Source organism: Sceloporus undulatus, chromosome 1 (genome assembly GCF_019175285.1).
Source record: "Sceloporus undulatus isolate JIND9_A2432 ecotype Alabama chromosome 1, SceUnd_v1.1, whole genome shotgun sequence".
NCBI lineage: Eukaryota > Metazoa > Chordata > Lepidosauria > Squamata > Phrynosomatidae > Sceloporus > Sceloporus undulatus.
This window is the reverse complement of record NC_056522.1, coordinates 162,312,791-162,331,769: the sequence shown is the minus strand read 5'-3', so window position 1 is coordinate 162,331,769 and position 18,979 is coordinate 162,312,791. Positions and strand designations below refer to the sequence as shown.

Genomic DNA, 18,979 nt, shown 5'->3' with positions numbered 1-18,979 from the left:
GGATACCATTTAACCCTTTCCATGCACTGAAAATCTTCACTCGGAAGTGCCACGTTGGTATGTCACTATTGTAGCCTGGACTGCGAGTGTGATAACAATCACATGTACAAATTTCAATGTGACTAAGAGCACATGAAATATTTACACAGGTAAAGACTTCACACATGGCCCACATCACATATAGAAGAGACAAAATATTATCTTTTAAAGAATTCCCAGAAATTATGTGCACAAACTCATAAAATTCACTGTGTAGAAATATATGCTAACCATCCCATTTCTGATCTTTCTTCAAAACTATAGTCCATGGACTACTCCAAAGTAAATGCTCTGAAGCTTTCGGCCAGACACCCACAAGGCCATTGGGTTATCCTGAGCTCCACAGACAATTTTGCTACACATTATCATTCATCCTGATCTGACCATTTGTCTAAAAGCAATTAAAGTTTAATTGCTGGATAACCAGGAGGTGGTCCACAAAGTTAAAGTTCAGGTTAAGATTCAAGACAGCAAGGTAGAGATCCAACAGGGAGCACAACAACCCTATAGGCTGCTTCAGCCTTTGAAAGAACTAAGCATTTGCTACATTTTGTAAGAAAGCTTAGAGCTGTTATAACACTCAAGCTGTTCAAGCACAGATTTAGACTCTAATGAACTTCATGGGGGAGCAGACACAGATCAAGAAAATGTTGCTATTTATATAATATTTTCCAGGTATTTTATATAGTATTTCATTAATCATAACAACCCTTTAAGGCATGTTAGTGTTATTCCCTATACTGCACACTGGGGATGAAGCTGACAGAAAAGTGGCTTAGCTAAAGCAGTGTGTTGTGTTTGTAAGTGAAGTGAGATTTGAATCAGGGACCTGCAAGTTCACAGTTTATTTTCATACAGTTCTGTCCCACTGAATACACTATAATGACTGGAATTCTAGATTTTATTCCCCTGCTGCTTTCTACCTTGCATCAATAACACAGCATTAGACATTGCACTAGAGATGTTCAAAGATATTGAGGGCATATCTGCACCACATACATAAAAGTGTTTAGAATTTAATTCCAACTTCCCAGAGAACCATGGAAGTGGAAGTTCTATAGGCAGGGTCAGGAAGTTAGTAACAAAGAACTGCCCTTACCATGCTATGATGCCTTTCCTGTGGGGAAGCCATGAACATATGAAAGATACATAGACAACGCAGATAGTGTTTTGTTTGTAAAAGGCCACAATAGTGTTAATATACAGAATCTTGAATCTCAATATCTCACCAATAAGAGTGCAAAATCATTGCACTTCATCAACAGATAGAAATATGGAATCTGATACACATTTGAACCAAGACTTTAAGCAAAGGTAGAAAATTGGGGATTTGTACAATGTGCTCTCAAATGGTGAGAGGCAAATGCAAAACAATGACAATAGCCATCACTCTACAAGCCACTAGTTCGTCATACCCATGCCAGGAATTCATGAGGTATCCTAGGGCAGGCCATTCTCTCTGAGGTTCAGACTATCCCCCACCTGAACAACAAGGACAATAATACTCACAACTCTACAACGGGATCAAATATGTGGAACATTTTTTAATACTTTGAAGTGCTCCATAAACACAAAAGGCCAGAATCCTGTTCAAAACCAGTGGAATGGGTAGGTTTGCCAATATAACTCTGCAGAATTGTGGAGGGAACAGATGAGTCCCAGTCTAGTTGGCAAGGGATCAGTAGCAGTGCCTGGGGACCATCTTACTGAGAGTACCATAGACAGTGGCACTGTAAGGGAGAACAGGGAAACAACTCGCTTAAGGAGACTTCCTTAGGCAAGCCCATTCAAGGCACACCCACTAGTGCTATTGGCAGTTCTGCTTGCATAGTGCCCTAACCAGGTTCCAATCTTGGTGTGAATTGTAGCACCAGTATCATCTCCACCACCAGCTACTACTACTACTTCTCCTCACCATAAAGTTAAACTATGCAGTGACTTAAGAGCATTTCCAAGAAATGTAATTTTAGGACTCACCTCACCCACACTCTTCATGGAGCTCCCAATCTTGCTGGAGGCACCCTGAAAGCGGTCAAGGTCCCAGCGAGGTATCTTGGTTACTATGTAATCCAGGCTTGGCTCAAAACAGGCCGTTGTCTTTCCCGATACTACATTCTCAATTTCAGGCAATGGGATCCCAAGGGCTATTTTGGCAGCAATGAAGGCTAAAGGGTACCTGGCAACAATGACAAAGGAAAGCACTTTCAAATTGGCAGAAATTTGCTGGAAATAATACAAGGAAGCATACAGGAATGAGTACAGAGATGCAAGTGGCATGTGGAGCCTGCTCTTTAATGAACTGATTTTCCTTAAAATTCATGGAGGGTTCCAGTTGCAGTATATAAAATAGCCCATTGTTTCAGAGCTGAAATGATACAATTCCTGATCTATGTACAGTTGTATACTCCAGTCTGCACCTCCAGTCTATAGTGAGTACTAAACACTTCTTATCAAGCCAAGGGGATAGTACTGAGCGCACAAGTGATTAATATCAGGAACTGGTAAAAAGTAAATTGATAAAAGACTTTATTGCATGATCTTCATTCTCGCCACAATCATATTAATGATAGGAAATGTTTACATAATGGTTTGAGAGCATTCTCTGTCACAAGGATCTTCTATAGTGCAACCGGGCTTTTGCTGGTTCCTCACACTCTTTTCCACCCTCATCCTTAACACCACTTTCCTGCCTTATCCCCTACCCAGTGTGTCTTTCATTTAGGGGTTGTTGTTGTTTAATGCAGTTTGAGAGTTATGGTAATGCAATTTAATCAAAAAAGTAAGTTTTATATTTTAAAAAGAGAAGTCTGTTCTGAAATACCAGGTGGAGGGAGGAGAAGAGAAGGCACTGACACCATGTGACTATCCAATGCCAGAACTGCTACAGAAGTAACTTTCAATTCGATTTTTATTTACAGTGGACCTGGCAAGACATGCTATAGCTTAAAACCATATAAAATAGAAAGGTATGTAACCTTTTATAATTTAAAACCATACAAAATTGAAAGGTATGTAACAGGAGTAATTTATTGGCCCTGAGGATTAACATTATACTGATGTTATTGGGAACTTATTGACAGGTTTTCCCCATCAATGGAGAGGAGTGCTCTAACATTACTTCAAGGACAAGACTTAGCAGTGGTATCATGTGATAGGATCTCCAAAGACACTATTTTTCAACTTTTATGGCAGTTTAAAAGCCCTGTGTGATAAAATCCAAAATATAGGAATGGAAAACAGGGGACTACAGTTGACAAGGACATGAGGCAAGGCCTTCTCGGTGGTTGCCTCTTCTCAGGGAGGCCACAATAGCCTTCTCCTTGCAGTCCTTCCAAAAGGCTTTTAGACCATAGGTTTTTAAAGAAACAGTTTTAAGAGGGTACTGTAGCTTTCAAACTATACTGTTTTTAAATTGCTTTCATTATTTTTAATTATGCATTTAAAACTGTTTTAATATTGTCAATAGTTCATGTTGATCATTTTAGTCTTACTGTACTCATTTTAATTTGCAACCTGCCAAGAGTCTCATTTTGGGGATTCACAGTAGAGTATAAGTAAAGATGATAATTAGGACAACAACAACAAAACATCAGAAATTAGTAAGCAATGACTAGATGGTTTGCAAAAGATCAACAAGTATTTCTCATTCTAAATTGTATAACAATGGTAACCAAAGGAATTCTCTCTCATGCACACACCCCTAGAGTCAGCTGTTAGAATCTGTGAACTGCAGTAACTTAACTATACACTCATATTTGTATGTAGAGGTAATAATTATATCCCAATCTATTGTTCAAGAGGCATAGTAAGTTACTGGCTCAAGTTTCTGAGCCACCATTTTGGATCCAGGTCTTGGTTTTAAATTTTTAAAAATAGATCGTAGAAATCTGAAATCCCTGATTTAGTTTTTCTCCCAGTACTTTTTCCTGACTTACCCTGTGGCCTTCGATGCTAAGGCAGAGCTTCGGGAAAGCCTAGCATTCACCTCAATGATAAAATATTCCAAAGAGGTAGGATTCAACGCATACTGGATGTTACACTCTCCCACAATGTTTAAGTGGCGCACAACTTTGATAGTCGTTTCCCGTAGCATCTGCAGCTCTTCATTTGAAAGTGTTTGGCTGGGAGCCACTACAACAGAATCACCTGTTTGTGGAAGCAAAACTTTGTAATAATCTCAGATGGCGACTGATTCTAATAACAGAGACACAGCTACTCTAGTACAGTGCTTAAAGTAAAGATTTTATGAAAGACTCTAGAATTTCAGTGTTTTCAAATACATTGACTTAAATCCAATTGCTAGTCAAAACTAGAGGTGACCCACAGAATCAATGAAATTTACATAGGTGTTGACTTACCATTAACCATACAAGTTTGAATTTGAAGAGTCTCCTCTATTTGAGAGTAGTAATGGGTTCTAGGCCACGGTAGTTAGAAATGGTAATTTCGTAGCCCTCCAGATGTTGTTGAACTACAACTCCCAGCAGACCTAACCAACACAGTCAATGATAAATAATGGTGGGAACTCAACAGTTCAACAAGTTCTGGAGGGCCACCCAATTCCCATTTCTAAATTACCGTAACAGATCCATCTTATCCATACTTACTGTAATTAGAAGTAAGCTTTAATAGGTAACTGGAGCTTATTCCCTAATAGGTATGATTATAAATTAAGACTAAATTATTTCTTATGTGATGTAATTAAATAGAATATCAATAGATTACACAGAATTCACAAGTAATGATGCTAAAAAATTATCATTATGTTAAACAAAGACTTTTTCATCGAAACGTAACCCACCTTTTCAACTTATCTTGAATTCTAGATATTTCTGATAAACTTCAATTCAGCATATATGCTGTGACCAACAGCTGCCTTCCACATTTGAATCAGAGCCTTTCCGTTGTGCCTGAGCACCACACCAAATTTAATTTCTTTTTATAAAGATGTAGCTCTCTGCAAGGCTATTTTTTGCTATAATTATCAAGCATCCTAAATATAAGACTTGCTGAGCTTTGCAGTGCTTTGGCAGCATGTGAAATCTTTGTTAGAGGTTCTCAAGATGTTAGAGTGGTTGTAAATTGAGGGGAAACCATGACCCTTTTAGGGTTCAAGAATGGAGGCATTTTAGGTTGTGTGATTGGGCTGCATTGGACAGAAGTTTATTTGGGGAGATGCCAAATATCCGCATTTCAGCTGAACAACTAGGCACCAAAGCAAACATATAGCTTACCATTTACAGTGGTTTATCTGTCTAGCAACAATATCTGACTAGTCAAAGGCGTATACTAGATTACTAACAATTAAACACTACTCATAAAATATAATGGAAAATGACGAAGCAAGCACCAGCTTAAAACTGTTAATGGTGAATCTTTCTCTTATCCTTCAGGTTGTTATTGTTATGAGCAGAAAATGCCAGTACATGATGATAAGGTTAGAACACTCTGAAATGGTTAACATGCTTTTCCTTGGGACTCATAAGAACTTAATAACTTTGAAGTGTCCAAAGTCTTCCCTGGTTCAGGTTACTTTTCCTTCAAGCATGGCTCTAGTTAACTTTGGACTTAGGGTCACTCTCTGACCTTTCTATATCAGGGTATCTGCACATAAGACATCCTATTCTACAGCTGACTGGAACCTCAGATTTAATCTAAAACCCTGTAATATGTTTAATTGAAAGTATCAGAGAGCCTGTATGGTGTAGCAATTTAAGCACTGGACTAGAACTCTGGAGACTAGGGTTCAGATCCTCCCTCAGTCATGGAAACCCACTGGTGACCTTGGGAAGGTCATACTCTCTCAGCCTCAAATGAAGGGAAAGGAAACCCCCTCTGAAAAAATCTTGCCAAGAAAACCGCATGACTAGGTTGCCTTTAGGTTGCCATAAGTTGGAAACAACTTCAAGGCATGCAACAAGAAGTCCCACCGATCTCAGTGAGACTGACTTCTCCATAAATAAACATGACAAGGTCCCTTTGATTGTCTCTGGCCACAGCTTCACACATAGTAAAACCATGTATACCAGGGCTGGGCAACTATGGATGACATGGGGGTCATTGCCCCCCTATGCAGCTGCTCAGCAGGCCATTTGTGCCCATTTATTAGTGGTTTGGGGGATTTGAGGCAGTTTCTGGGTGAAAATTTGTCAGAAAATTAGCCTGGGGAAAAAAATAAGTTGGGTGCATCTGGGTCTTTGAGGACACTTCTGAAGGATTTGGAAAAGCAACTCAGCATGTTGCAGGCAGTTTTGGAAGGCTTTTGGTTGGTTTATGGTGAATTTTACCAATTTGGAAGGTCTGGGTGCTTGGATGACGCTTCAGCAGGCCAACTTAGTGACCCTAAAGGCCACTAAGTGAACCCTGGAGTACATTTTGCCTACCCCAAGGTATACCAGCTTCACATTGACAGTCAGTGTTACTGCATGAAGCATGGGAATGTCTTAAGGTGTCATCGGTAGGTACATCATGAGAGTACTTCATGTAATGATCTTGATGTGGCTGACTCAGTTGAAGGATGCACATGCTGACAGCAGCTTCCATCCACTTGCAATACATTGTAACTAGATTGTGTTAATTGGAGAAGCGTTCTTTTCCTCCATTGGCAAAGCAAGCCGGATGAACTATTTAGATCTCACAGAATTTTACAATTCTATGGCTGTAACGTGCAATTTTCTTTCCAAAGTACTACATTCAAGGAATAAGATGGATTGCTCTTAAAAATATGATTATATTTCTGGGAAAGTACTTCGTTTTTGTAAAAAAAAATCACAGTCATTTGAAAAAAAAAGGGTTTAGTCTATACATTATGCCAAACTGTGCCATGTCCCAATAGCACCTGAGAATAAAAGAATACATTATGGCTAATTGGCCATGGCAGCCCACCAACTTCAAATTGCACCCTTGTTTCTTTTAAAGCATCAAATATAGAACTCTATGCAAACTTGCCTGTATGAACTCCCATAGCATCAACATTTTCCATATTGCAGACAGTTATACAGTTGTCAGCAGCATCTCTCACAACCTCGTACTCAATCTCTTTCCATCCTACCACTGACCTCTCCACAAGAATTTGGTTGGTCATTGCAAATGCCTTGGTGGTTAAAGAGAAGAAATAAAAAGAAAAGGGGATTTTCAGTATTAACTCTGAAAAGGTAATATTTCTTGGTATTTGACTTGTACAGAAATGCTTTCTACCAAAGGGCACTCTTCAAAATTCTGGCTTACCATTCCATCCAAACAAGACCAATATGTTTCAGCTTTATTAGAGTGTAAGTATTACTTCCTCTTCTGTTAGAGAAACACTGATCTCTCCAAATGAAGCTATACCTCATTCCAAATAGGTAGATTCAGTGAAATTCTATAGGACTTGTGAGATTGTTTTTGTGGAAGGCCATAGTGAAAGAATCAGCACTTCCATCAGTATTTCTTGAGGTCTCTTTAAACACTGGATTGTGTCCATTTTAGATGGCTTCATTACTGAAATATCACCCTTTATTTTTACACCCATTCCTTAGCCGTTATAATTCCTGTGTAATCAATATGATTGTTATCCTTCTGTTGGCTTCATGGATATAACATAACAAATGCTCTGGTAATCAGAAAGTTCGTTTACCTAATCCACTATTTTGTTTCCAGAAGAAATCTTTCTGAACACATAACCAGGAGATGTATAAAGACTGAGCATATTTCCTACTGAGTAGTACTCATTGGTCGATTCAACCAAACCTTAACAGCTAATTCAGACAATGCCATAGAAAAGATTTTATTTTGCTTTCCTATTGTGGAAACATGCATGGCAAAAATATTTTGAAATTAATTTAGTAGTCTATTTTAAAGACAAATGAATGTGTTTCTGTGCTTCTCATCCATCCAAACTATAACTGCACTATAATGTATGGTCTAAGCAAATGAAGGTACTGCTCTACTGTATTAATGACCAAGTATGTGTTAATCATCCTTTGCTATCTCATTTCCCAGATATATCTTTGGAGATGGCGAGGCAGGAATAGCTAGAGAGGAAATATGATTATACACACACACACACACACACACACACACACACACACACACATATATATATATATATATTAAAAAATGTACAGAAAGGATGGAAGGTTGAGTGGACCTTGGAGCCCTTCTCTAGGATTGAATTTACACATTGTGACTACAATAACAGCACAACTGCGCCACCAGGACTAACCACTGCACCACCAGGACTAATTGAATAAACTCCTTCTGAATAAATCTTACCAAAGAAAACACTATGATGGGTTCACTTTATGGTTGCCTTAAGTTGGAAATTACTTGGAGACACACAACATAAGATATATGGCAACAGTTAAAAGATAATTATAGAGCTCCAATAAAGTGTAGTGGCTTCACTGTTGGACTAGGATTCTGAGAGACCAAAGTTCGAATCCAACTCAGACACAGAAAGTCCCTGGATGACCTTGGGCAAGTCACACTCTCTCATCCTTAAAGGAACAGAATGACAAGTCTCATCTGACTACATATTGCCAAGAAAATTCTATGAGAGGGTTTCCACTAGGTTGGAGACAACCTAAAGGCACATAGCAACAGTAAAACACTAAAAACTAATGAAGATAAAATCTCATGGATTTTCCAAAAGATGCTCAATGCTCAGCTTTTTCTAAATTTCTGGGCTTTACCCATGTAGCAAATCAATGATTCCGTCTCTGAGTGTTTGTGCAGGACTGTCCATTGAATTTGATGTGATGTTATGCTCTGAGATGGTTTTGTATGTGATTATCACTGATTCATGAATGGAGATATTTGGGTGGATCTTTTCCACAGAACTGAAACCCAAAGTGGTTCCAAACACGAAAAAGACAGATAGAGGGTTGCGTTTCAGCTCTACTCACACTGATAGTTTTATTATTTGACAGTTTTATTATTTTTAAGGCCTGGCTTAAAAAGTAGCCTGGAGTTTTTAAGGACCGTGACATGGTCATTTGACAAGCTGAGAATCATTTTCAGGGACGGAAGCTGAGATAAAATGAAATATCTAACTGCTGATTTATACAAAGGAACTATTGAGTGGAACCTTCTTACAATCCTACATATTGGTCCAGTCCCACAATTGCAAATGCTCTGTGCTTCCTTTTGTCATGTTCCCAGTGCATTGCTACCTCTTAGCCCAGTGCAGATCAGATCTGTGTGACATTTCCCCATCCTGATTTGTTTCGGAGAGGAATGAGGAATACAGGGCATTATATTTCATTTTGAGCCAAATTGCCAAACCATTTCCTCATATTAAGAGCCATTTCTGACAAATTTTTAGAGCAGAATGCGATGTCACTTTAATCATTCACATTACTCAACTCAATAGCAAACCATATGAAGGTGGATCATTAAAGAGCATCAAGATATTCTTTCCTTAGAAAGAAAGAAAGAAAGAAAGAAAGAAAGAAAGAAAGAAAGAGTCTGCAGAATCAGACAAATCTATACTTGAAATGAGAGCCTCTCTATGTGCTCAAGCCTTGGTTAAGGCCGAACAGCTTGCGGTTTGGGGGGAGGGGGGTAGTGGTTATTAACAACATTAACATCAATAACAATCATCCATGGGGGGTTTCTAGTGATTCAAATAGTTAACCATGTCATGTTTTATTTTCCTCATCAAGTAGAAAAATAAAGTGCTTCCTGATACTACAATTTCATGGTGCTATTATCCATATCACACAAGTGGGACATTGTGTTAGTCTGGCTCCTTTGCATGCACTGTTATGGCATGATTCTGATGTCTTCAAGTAAAATAATGAAAACAGAGATCAGATACAGGAGACCTAAATCCAACTGTTAGACAATTAAACCTCATTGAATCTGTAGAATTTACCTAAATGTTCTTATCAAGCAATTATTGGTCCAATAGGTCTAACTCTAGTTGGGATAAACCAGTTATTTTAGGCCAAGGCCTTTTCAGTTGTATCACCCAAAGTGGTCCTAATTGACATTATCTTTACATTCCTTTTGGCTATTTTCAACCCCACCCTTAAATAAAATGGTCCCATGAAAAAGGAGTCAGGGAGAACACAGTAAGATTTCTTTATCTGCTCCAAATAAAGAACTGTTCCATAGAGGTAAGATCAAAGCCTTCCATCTTCTTGCACAACCACACTAGCTGCCATTAAAGGTCTAGATTACCAGCTCCATGTGTGAGGCTACATTATTTTCACAAATCATATGTGTACCGAAGGTCCTAAAGGTGTGTCTTTTGGGTCTCCTTCCATATTTTCTATTGCCTGCCTGTCTGCATTCTATTCCTATTTCTTTTTTCCCCAGCTTGAGCCTTGCAGGGGAGTGGCTCCTGAACAGAATAATGACTGTATAGCAGACTACAACCATACCTTAGTACTAAGATCCAACAGCTGTTCCTCATCCAGACATAAACCTGATCCAAGTCCACCCAAGGCATAAGCAGAGCGTATCATGACTGGGTAACCAATTTTTCCTGCTGCTTCTAAAGCATCTTCTACCTATAGCAGTGCAAGAACAAAGAGCAATTTAACAATAGTGAACATTATGAACATTTTCAAACCTGGTTACACCTAAACCTTGCAATTTACAACGAAATATGCCAGAAGCAGAGAAACCTGTATAGTTCCTTTGAGATGTCAGGGGTATAAATCAGATTAGTTTATCTGTTGAGCAGCCACATGAAAAAGGGGACAAGGCTTCTTCATCTTTAATAGTTGTGTAGAGAAAGGAATTTCAGCAGGGTTAACTCACATGGTAAGCCACAACCTGCTGAAATTCTCTTTTCCCAAAAGCATTAAGGGTATATAAGCCCTGTTCTCTTCCAAGAAAATTGGTAGAATTATAATTAGTTTAGTGTTATGAAAAGCCTGTATTAGAAAACACTACCCACTCCGTGTGTGTGTATCTGTGTGTCACTGAATTAGAGCCCCCAAGATTCCTTGGTGAGTATCAATAAAATCAGTTTGAGGTTCAAATTAGACAATAAATGTATCAAAGGTGGAAGGCAATAGAAAGAGAGGAAGACCATACGCTGGAGGCTAAACTCAGTTAGGGAGGTCCTGGGCCTGAATCTACAAAAGTGATGAAGGATAGGGAGTCTTGCAGGTGTCTCATCCACAGGGTCGCCATGAGTCGGAGTCAACTCAAAGGCAGCTTAACAACAACAAATACAAAATATATGCCCTTGAGCACAAGTATGATATTTCCAGCAGCCTCTGGGATTCTGCTTTTGTAGAAATGAAAGAATCTGATGAAAACAAGAAAGCAGGGGACAAATTTACAACTGTGTTCATCAGTATATCCATACTAGCAGCAGAATAGAAAATTAATTATTACAGGACAAAATCATGTTCATGTAATTCCTGTTTGCTTGGCAATTAAGACTGGGAAGGGGTGTCTGTACACTTTAACCCACCTTTCTCTGATAGTACTACAGGCACAAACCTTGGTTGCACAAGGAAGCTTGCTGGCCCAGACCACTTAACTATTCCACATGCTGGGGGGAAATAATTTAGCTGGTTTGATTCGGTCTGTGCGTGAAAGATAAATATTCTAAGGTACCAGCTACAAGGGTGGTCAGTTCTGCTTTCAAATTAATTTGGTTAACCTCACAGTTGAATTTTCAAACACTCATTAAATTCATACTCTACAGGTTTAGTAATTATTATGATTACTTTATTAAATTATACTCTATGGACCTCAAGAAGTCTAAAGATATTCTAGGTTAATGATTTATGTAAAACCAGTATAACATTTTTTAAAAAGAGTTTCTCAATCCAGTCATTTTACTTAGAATTATAGAACAATAGAATCATAGAGTTGGAAGGAAGCACAAGGGCCATCCAAATCCCTGCCAGGCAGGAATACACAACTACTCTTGAAAGATGTACATCCAATCCCTATTCAAAGACTTCCAAAGATGGAGAGTCCATCAAACTCCAAGACAATTTATTCCACTGTTGAACAACATACACTAAAGTTCTTTCTAATATTAAAGGGAATCTCCTTTCTTGTAATTCGAATCTATTGATACATGTTCTGAGCAGCAGAAAACAAAATTGCTCAATCTTGTACATGACATCCCTTCAGATATTTAAAAATGGCTATCAGTTCAATTCTGGACGTTATCGTATGGACAAAAACCCCAATTGCATCCCAATGAGATGCAACTGGGTTGTAGGATGCAGGCGGGAATTACTGCATGTAATTCATTGCTGATTCTGCTGGGCGAGTGCAGCCCAGTTGCATCCTGAGTGCCAGGCAGGCTTCAGAGACTGCTTTTCAAAGTTAGAAAGCTCTCAGCTTTGAAAAGCAGTCTCCAAAGCACATCTGGGACGCAGGATGCAGCTGGGCTGTACTCGTCCGGCAGAATCGGCGATGAATTAAGTGCAATAATTCCCACCTGCATCCCACAACTTGGCTACATCCTGTTGGGATGCAGTTGGTTTTTTTGTCCATGCAATAAGCTCCTCTGTTTCTCTTCTCTACGCTAAACATAACCAGCTGCCTAAGTTGTTCTTCATAAGGCTTGGTTTCCAGACTTTTCATCATCTTGGTTACTCTTTTCTGGAAACATTCCAGCTTGTTGATATCCTTCCTACCCATCAAGCTGCTGCATGGCTTGATGATGATCCTTTGGTGCAGTGCCAAAGGGGCATCATCATGGCACACACTGTCTGAACAGGTGCACGCCAAGATGGTGCCCAGGCAGTGCAGTGACAGCTTTGAGTGTGTGGATGCTCAGCCCTCACCCCGCCCACAGGACAGCACTTTTCGCCCATCTGTACAGGGCCAAAGCCTAGAGTAGGCTATGTGGGTTTCTCTTAGATAGAAACAAAGATGCTTTTCTCCCCACAAAGAGATTAACAATTAACTTAACTTTTTTAAAAAATTGTTATGTTAGAGTTCGATTATTATCATCAAGCAGTGGGTTGTTATGTTATTTAGCAAACAGTTGCAGTTATCCAGAATTTGTTTGAATCATAACCATTTTTTAAAAAAAGCACACACACACCCTTCTTATGTACCCAAGTAAGAAATTAGTATGTTCCTTATCTGATGCAAGGTTCTATCATCCCACAAATGCTTTCACCAGGAGAAATCAACATGTGTCGATTAGGGGGAAAATACTATATATCTATTTGACAGTGAGTTATTGTAGATTCCCTTCAATGGAGTGCTGTCTTACTTCTGACCTCTCCTGTCTGCCTCACAATCCTGTAGAGGCAAAACAATCTACAAGTAAGGGGGGACGGGAGAAGAAACTCTCAAAATTAAAATGGCATGTCCTATGTACATATCTGTTTCTCTGTTTCAACTGTTTCAAAACACAAACAAGTTTGTGTGAGTTCAGCTGATTTACCGATTCCACAGCAAAACTGGGAGCAATCTTCTCATTGATCTCATTCAGTTTATCCGAAAACATCTGCCTGTCTTCTGTGGCCATGATGGATTCAACTGAAGTTCCAAGGACCTTAACGCCATGCTCTTGCAGAATGCCACTTTTGAACAGCTCTACCCCTGTATGGAGAAAGAGTCAGCACAATCAATATTTAAAGCAGAAAGAGTCCTAAAATCTAGCCAACTATGGCAAATGATCAAGCACTTACCTAAGGCTCAGTTCATGCACTTTGTAGACAAGTGTTCTTCTTGTCACAGTGCATGTGAGCCTCTCCTATCACAAATAATGTAGCATGCAACATGCTGTTTGACAGAGAAGCTGATAAAAGGCCTGTGATGAAACCACTCTTCATGTAATGCGGTCAACATTCTCTCTATATGGAACAGGTGCTGCATCAAGGATACATTTACTTCATCTTCAACCATATTTGTATGCATTTTAGGGAAACATCTGCTTACCGAGTCACATATCACACTGAGGACCATTTTAATATTATCACTAACTATTATAGGCCCAAGACAGATGGGCCAAAACCAGCATGTCACCACTGATACTAGGGTTCCGAAGCGTGCAGAAACCACACGCTCCAAACTTTTAGCGCTTCACAGCAGTGGCCTAATGGTGGCCTCCCATTCATACATTGGCCGCCATCTTGACGTAAGCGACTCACAGTGTACATGCATCACTTACATCACCGGTGTGCCAATGGTGCACTCATGATGTGCGCAGGGTACCTTAGAAAGAACCTGCTTTTCGCATGTTCTTTTTTCTCTGGAGGGGCAGCGTGCTGTGTGCAATGGAAGACATGTGTGGATGGAAGTCAAATAGGCTTACTGCACTGTTTAGCCACCTTTTCGGGGCAATATGTACTGCACCATAGTTAGGCAGCCAGAGAAATACTTATGTGTGTGGGGGGGGGGGGGGTTATTAATCAATCCTGAAATTTTTATTTTTATTTTTTAAGTAAAATGTTATTTGTTCCATTTCTCTTGGAGGGGGATTAACTCATTAGTAATTTTTGAGTCTTCGTGAATAGTTAGCACTATTGAAAAGTTCTCAGCTCAACCCACTTCCTAAAAATACGAGTGTAATTTTGTCACTGTTGCCTGTGTTCATTTGAATTGTAAATTGATCATTTGCAGGATCATAGCTCTAACTTCTGGATTTTTTCAAATCATTGATAGAAGCATGCCAACGAAAGGTGTGGAATTTTCAGGTGCTGAACTCTGAGTTGTCATGAAGTTGCTGTTCCTGCACAATAAAACTCCAAAGAAATCCATGAGTGTATGAAGGAAACGTTGAGCAACAAGTGCCCATCATACTCAATTGTGAAGAAGTGGCAGAAGGATGTTCTCTTTTTGCAGGACAATATTCCTGCTCACAGGGCTGGCAAGAATATTGATGTTTTCAAAAAAAAAAAAAAAAAAAAAACCTGGAGTTTGAGTAAATGGGCCATCCACCCTACTCACCAGATCTGCTCCACCTGACTATTTCCTGATTCCAAACCTTTAAAAGAGTTTGAAAAGAAGGATATTTTCAAACGATTAAGAGATGATAGCCACAACAGAGCAGTATTTCAGTGGTGAGATGTCACTTTGTTTTTAAAGGTTAAAGAAACTTGAGAAATGTTATGCCAAATGCATCAAACTTTGAGGTGAATATGTGGAATAGAATGTAAATGTAAGTTTCATAGCTCTGGGTTATTCCTTTCTTGATCAGGCTGAGAACTTTTCAGGACTCCCTTGTAAGTAAATGTTAGGTGGGCATTGTTAGTGTTATTTTCAAGCTTTCTCTCTCTCATTCTTTCTCTCACACACATAAACACAGAAAACTATATGTGAATATGTGGTGCATAGAGACTCCGGTTTTCCATTTTCCCTCACAAAGAATTTTCTGTGTTTTGCAGCTATCCATACTTTTATATCAATACGGTCTTCTAAAAAAGAGGACCACATTCAATAATAGGGCATCAATGGTCTATATATAATGGCATATGTTGTGTGTTTGCATGTGGTTGCTGCTTTCATTTATAATTAGATTAACTTCCAGCTATAAGAAAAGAGAACGTTTCCGCAACATCTTACCACAGTTAAGAGCAGTCTGTCCACCCATGCCAAGAATTATCCCATCTGGTTGTTCTGCTTTTATGACCTCTGTAACAAAATGTGGGGTGATTGGGAGGAAGTAAACTGTGTCGGCTTGCTTTAAGCCAACTTCATTGGTCTGAACTGAGGCAATGTTGGGATTCATGAGGACAGTTTTCACATTTTCTTCCTGGAAAACAAAAACGTAAGAAGATGGCTGTGGTGAATTTGCTAAGAATTTTGGAAACAAAATTGCTTCTATCCATTGTGGCCTTAACTCCATCTCATTTTAGCAAATGGATCAATGGGGTGCCCATAGTGCTATCTGGTTCAGTTTTGTTGGATGGGTTTACAGCTTGAAATTGTAAACAAGGGTCTTGAATAGATTCATGAAGGCACTCAATTGCTGCAACCTTGCCCGTGACGTTTGGTGGGATTTAGTAGGGAAGAGACAGTTATTTGACTCATAAGTGTGACAAATGCTTCCTTAAAAGAGAGAGGGGGTCCCATTGGCTGTGCAAAGGAAGATGCAGTAAGTCTACATCTTACGAAGCCCTCCTGGACCTGGAAGATCTGCACAATTTGAAACTAGGATAGAATGAATATTTGTAAACATTCAAAAATGTTTTCTGAATGTTAAGAAACCCTGGCTAAAAGAATCCTGGACAGAAAAGAATCCACACATTTCATGATTTAGAAATATAATCTGTGGGGGAAATGCTGTTTCCTATCCAAAAGTACCATATGCAAATTTTTCACAGAACAAGTTCCAACTTGCAAACAGATTTTATCATCCCAAAGAAAATTACTACAATTATTCTTTGTTTCCTTCCAGAAAAAAAATTAAGGAAGAATTACATCCCTATTTAAAACTGATACAGCAATTCTCTTTCCTGGACAAAGAACTTGCGTGGACATTTTTTGATCAGATTCAAGAACTCTCAGATGAGACTGATTTTCTGAATCCTCTTCAATCAGAGGCCAGACCCAGTCATTCAGAGTTTGGGAGTAGACTGTTACTACCATGTTAATAATATATAACTCTACTTTGGGTTTTCATCTCCAGGAGATGTGGTGGTGGATGTGCTAAACAACTGTATCTCTTTAGTAATTTACCTAGTGGTGAGAGCCAATAAACTTTCAATAAATCCAGACAAGACTGAAGTTCTGTTTTGTTAGTTGTTTCTTCTGAAGGAATAAATGCACAAGTTCGTGATATTCTTGCATCTATCAGTGTCATTGGTAGTCTACTGGTAGTGACACTGATGCTCAGGTGGCCTCTGTGATACAAAATGCTATTTGCTAGTTTTGGTTAGCAGTCAAGTTTATCCCTTATCTGGTTAGGTACAACATGGGCATCAATATACAGCTCTCCTCTGGTTTACAGTACTGCAAAATGCATTGCAAATTGAGATGCCATTGAGGGCATTTCAGAAACAGCAGCTAATCCAGAATTTGGTGGCTAGGCTTTTCAATTGGGATTAGACAACGTAAACATATAAATTAGTCTGGACGCATCTTCACTGGTATTCATTTTGTTTCTGTTGGTTTTACCTTCCAAGCCCTGAAGTAAATTGCAAATCTATTTTTATGGTGGGCAACAAAACAAAAGATATGGGGTGCTTTTTTTAAGGTGCTACATTTTACTTTGCCCCTATACAGACCTGCCCGAAAGGCCAGCCTTATGGACGGAGTCAGGGTGCAACATCTTGACGATGGATGCCCTGACTCCACCCCAGGGCATCATGATGCCACGCACCATTCCAGATGGCACATGGCATCATGGCGCGCCTCTGGCGCTGCATCCAGATAGCGGAGCACTGAAGGGGCACCGTACAGCCGTGCTACCAAGGCTATGGCACCTTTGGAGGGTGAAAAAAAGAGCCGCTTTTTGCAGCTCCTTTTTGCGACTTCTAGAGGCTGGATCGGGGCTGCAGTTTGGGGTTGCCACAGCCCTGATATGGCCAGGAAAGGGGTGGCCTCCCACCACTCCTTAGGAGCAGTCTGTAAAGCCCCTTAGTTGTAAATACCATTATTTCATTATATTTCTGTTTCTTGCTCTTTGTGCAAGGATTCCTGTGAATTAACACTTACTCAAATAGATTGTTGATGTTTGTCCACCTCATAATCATGGCATTGAGCTGTCTGATAAACCTCAGCTCTAAACTGGTCCCCAATCAGCACAACAGAAAGCAAATAATAATGATGAGAATACTTAGGAACCTCTTGCAATGCTACGCCCTCGCAAACTCCTTGGCTTCACATAGTACTGTAAATCATGCTGCCAGAGGCAAGGTCACCAAGAGCAAGTGTTGCCTCTGGAATGGCTAATTAGCAACAAGATGAAGTTGGCTGGCTGTTAGCAACAGAAGGAAGGTCAAGTTGGCAAGATTTACTGGAAAACATAACTTTCCTTACATATGAAAGCAGAAGGCAAAAGAGGTAGAGAACAGGAGAGCTGTCACTTATCAAATAAATGCTTTTCTTTGGAAAGCAGATTTTCTACTCTTACCTCATGGTGTTCTATACAAATATACTACTGCTATTTTAACCTCATGCTAGAGGAAACATTTATGTAACATATCTAAAATGTAAACTACTGAGCAAGATTTCTTATCTACAATAGAAAAATTAATTATCAAGTTAGCTACAGAGTCATTCCCTTCCAAATACACTTTGGAAATAGAACATACACATTTGCTGCCACAAGTGTGACTCTTTCGCCACTGCTGCTCCAGGTAGGGTTATAAGATTCTGTGAAGTCACCTGAATGAACAGTTTATTGGGGAGGAAATATACATATACTTGAAGCTCTCCTGATACTTCTAACATACAGATATGAAATTTTGTGTTCTGGTTTACATAAAGGCCTATTATCTATCATGTATCATTTCACTGTTATAAATGTTTCTTGGTCTCACACTCCTGGAACAGAGCAACAGAACTTGGCTGAAGATACTGAGCTCTGGCAAACAATGTATGCATTTTTCACAATAAATCAGGGATACTGACTTTTTTTTAGCACAAACTGTTTATGTGAATTATTTCACTGCATGCTTATTAATAATCAAATCAGCTCACAAACTATTCACAGGAGGGATAAGCAGTTTATTCTCACTGACAGATGCAGGCAACTCTGCTTAACTTCCTTATATTGTCAAATTGTATATTGACCCACCTTGAATCCCATTGTAGGAGAAATGTGGGATATAAATCCTTGAAATAATTAATTAATTAATTAATGTTTAAGCAAGGTTGAACATTTAATATCATAAACAATCACACCAACTGCTTTATGAAAGAGCAAGGACTGAAATGGAATATATTGAAATCATAGTTCCTACATACTCACCTTCATGGCCTTGACTGCCTGTGATCCAGAATAATCAAATTCTCCTGCTTGACCAATAGACAAACCACCAGATCCTAGGATTAGAACTTTGGAAACCTAAAAACA

At 39.2% G+C, this 18,979-nt stretch overlaps 1 protein-coding gene across 6 annotated transcripts in view; it reads right to left on the bottom strand.

The window, feature by feature from the left end:
• The window catches only part of CPS1 (carbamoyl-phosphate synthase 1), a 189,272-nt gene that overhangs the window by 97,895 nt on the left and 72,398 nt on the right, over positions 1–18,979 (bottom strand). For all 6 annotated transcript variants that reach the window (XM_042446998.1, XM_042446996.1, XM_042446994.1 and 3 more), the window contains 7 exons: positions 18,875–18,970; positions 15,523–15,712; positions 13,400–13,557; positions 10,407–10,535; positions 6,988–7,132; positions 3,975–4,185; positions 2,017–2,215 (listed from right to left, as the gene is read on the bottom strand). In XM_042446998.1, coding sequence (XP_042302932.1) covers positions 2,017–2,215; positions 3,975–4,185; positions 6,988–7,132; positions 10,407–10,535; positions 13,400–13,557; positions 15,523–15,712; positions 18,875–18,970 — 1,128 coding nt within the window. The remainder of the gene's footprint in view (positions 1–2,016; positions 2,216–3,974; positions 4,186–6,987; positions 7,133–10,406; positions 10,536–13,399; positions 13,558–15,522; positions 15,713–18,874; positions 18,971–18,979) is intronic.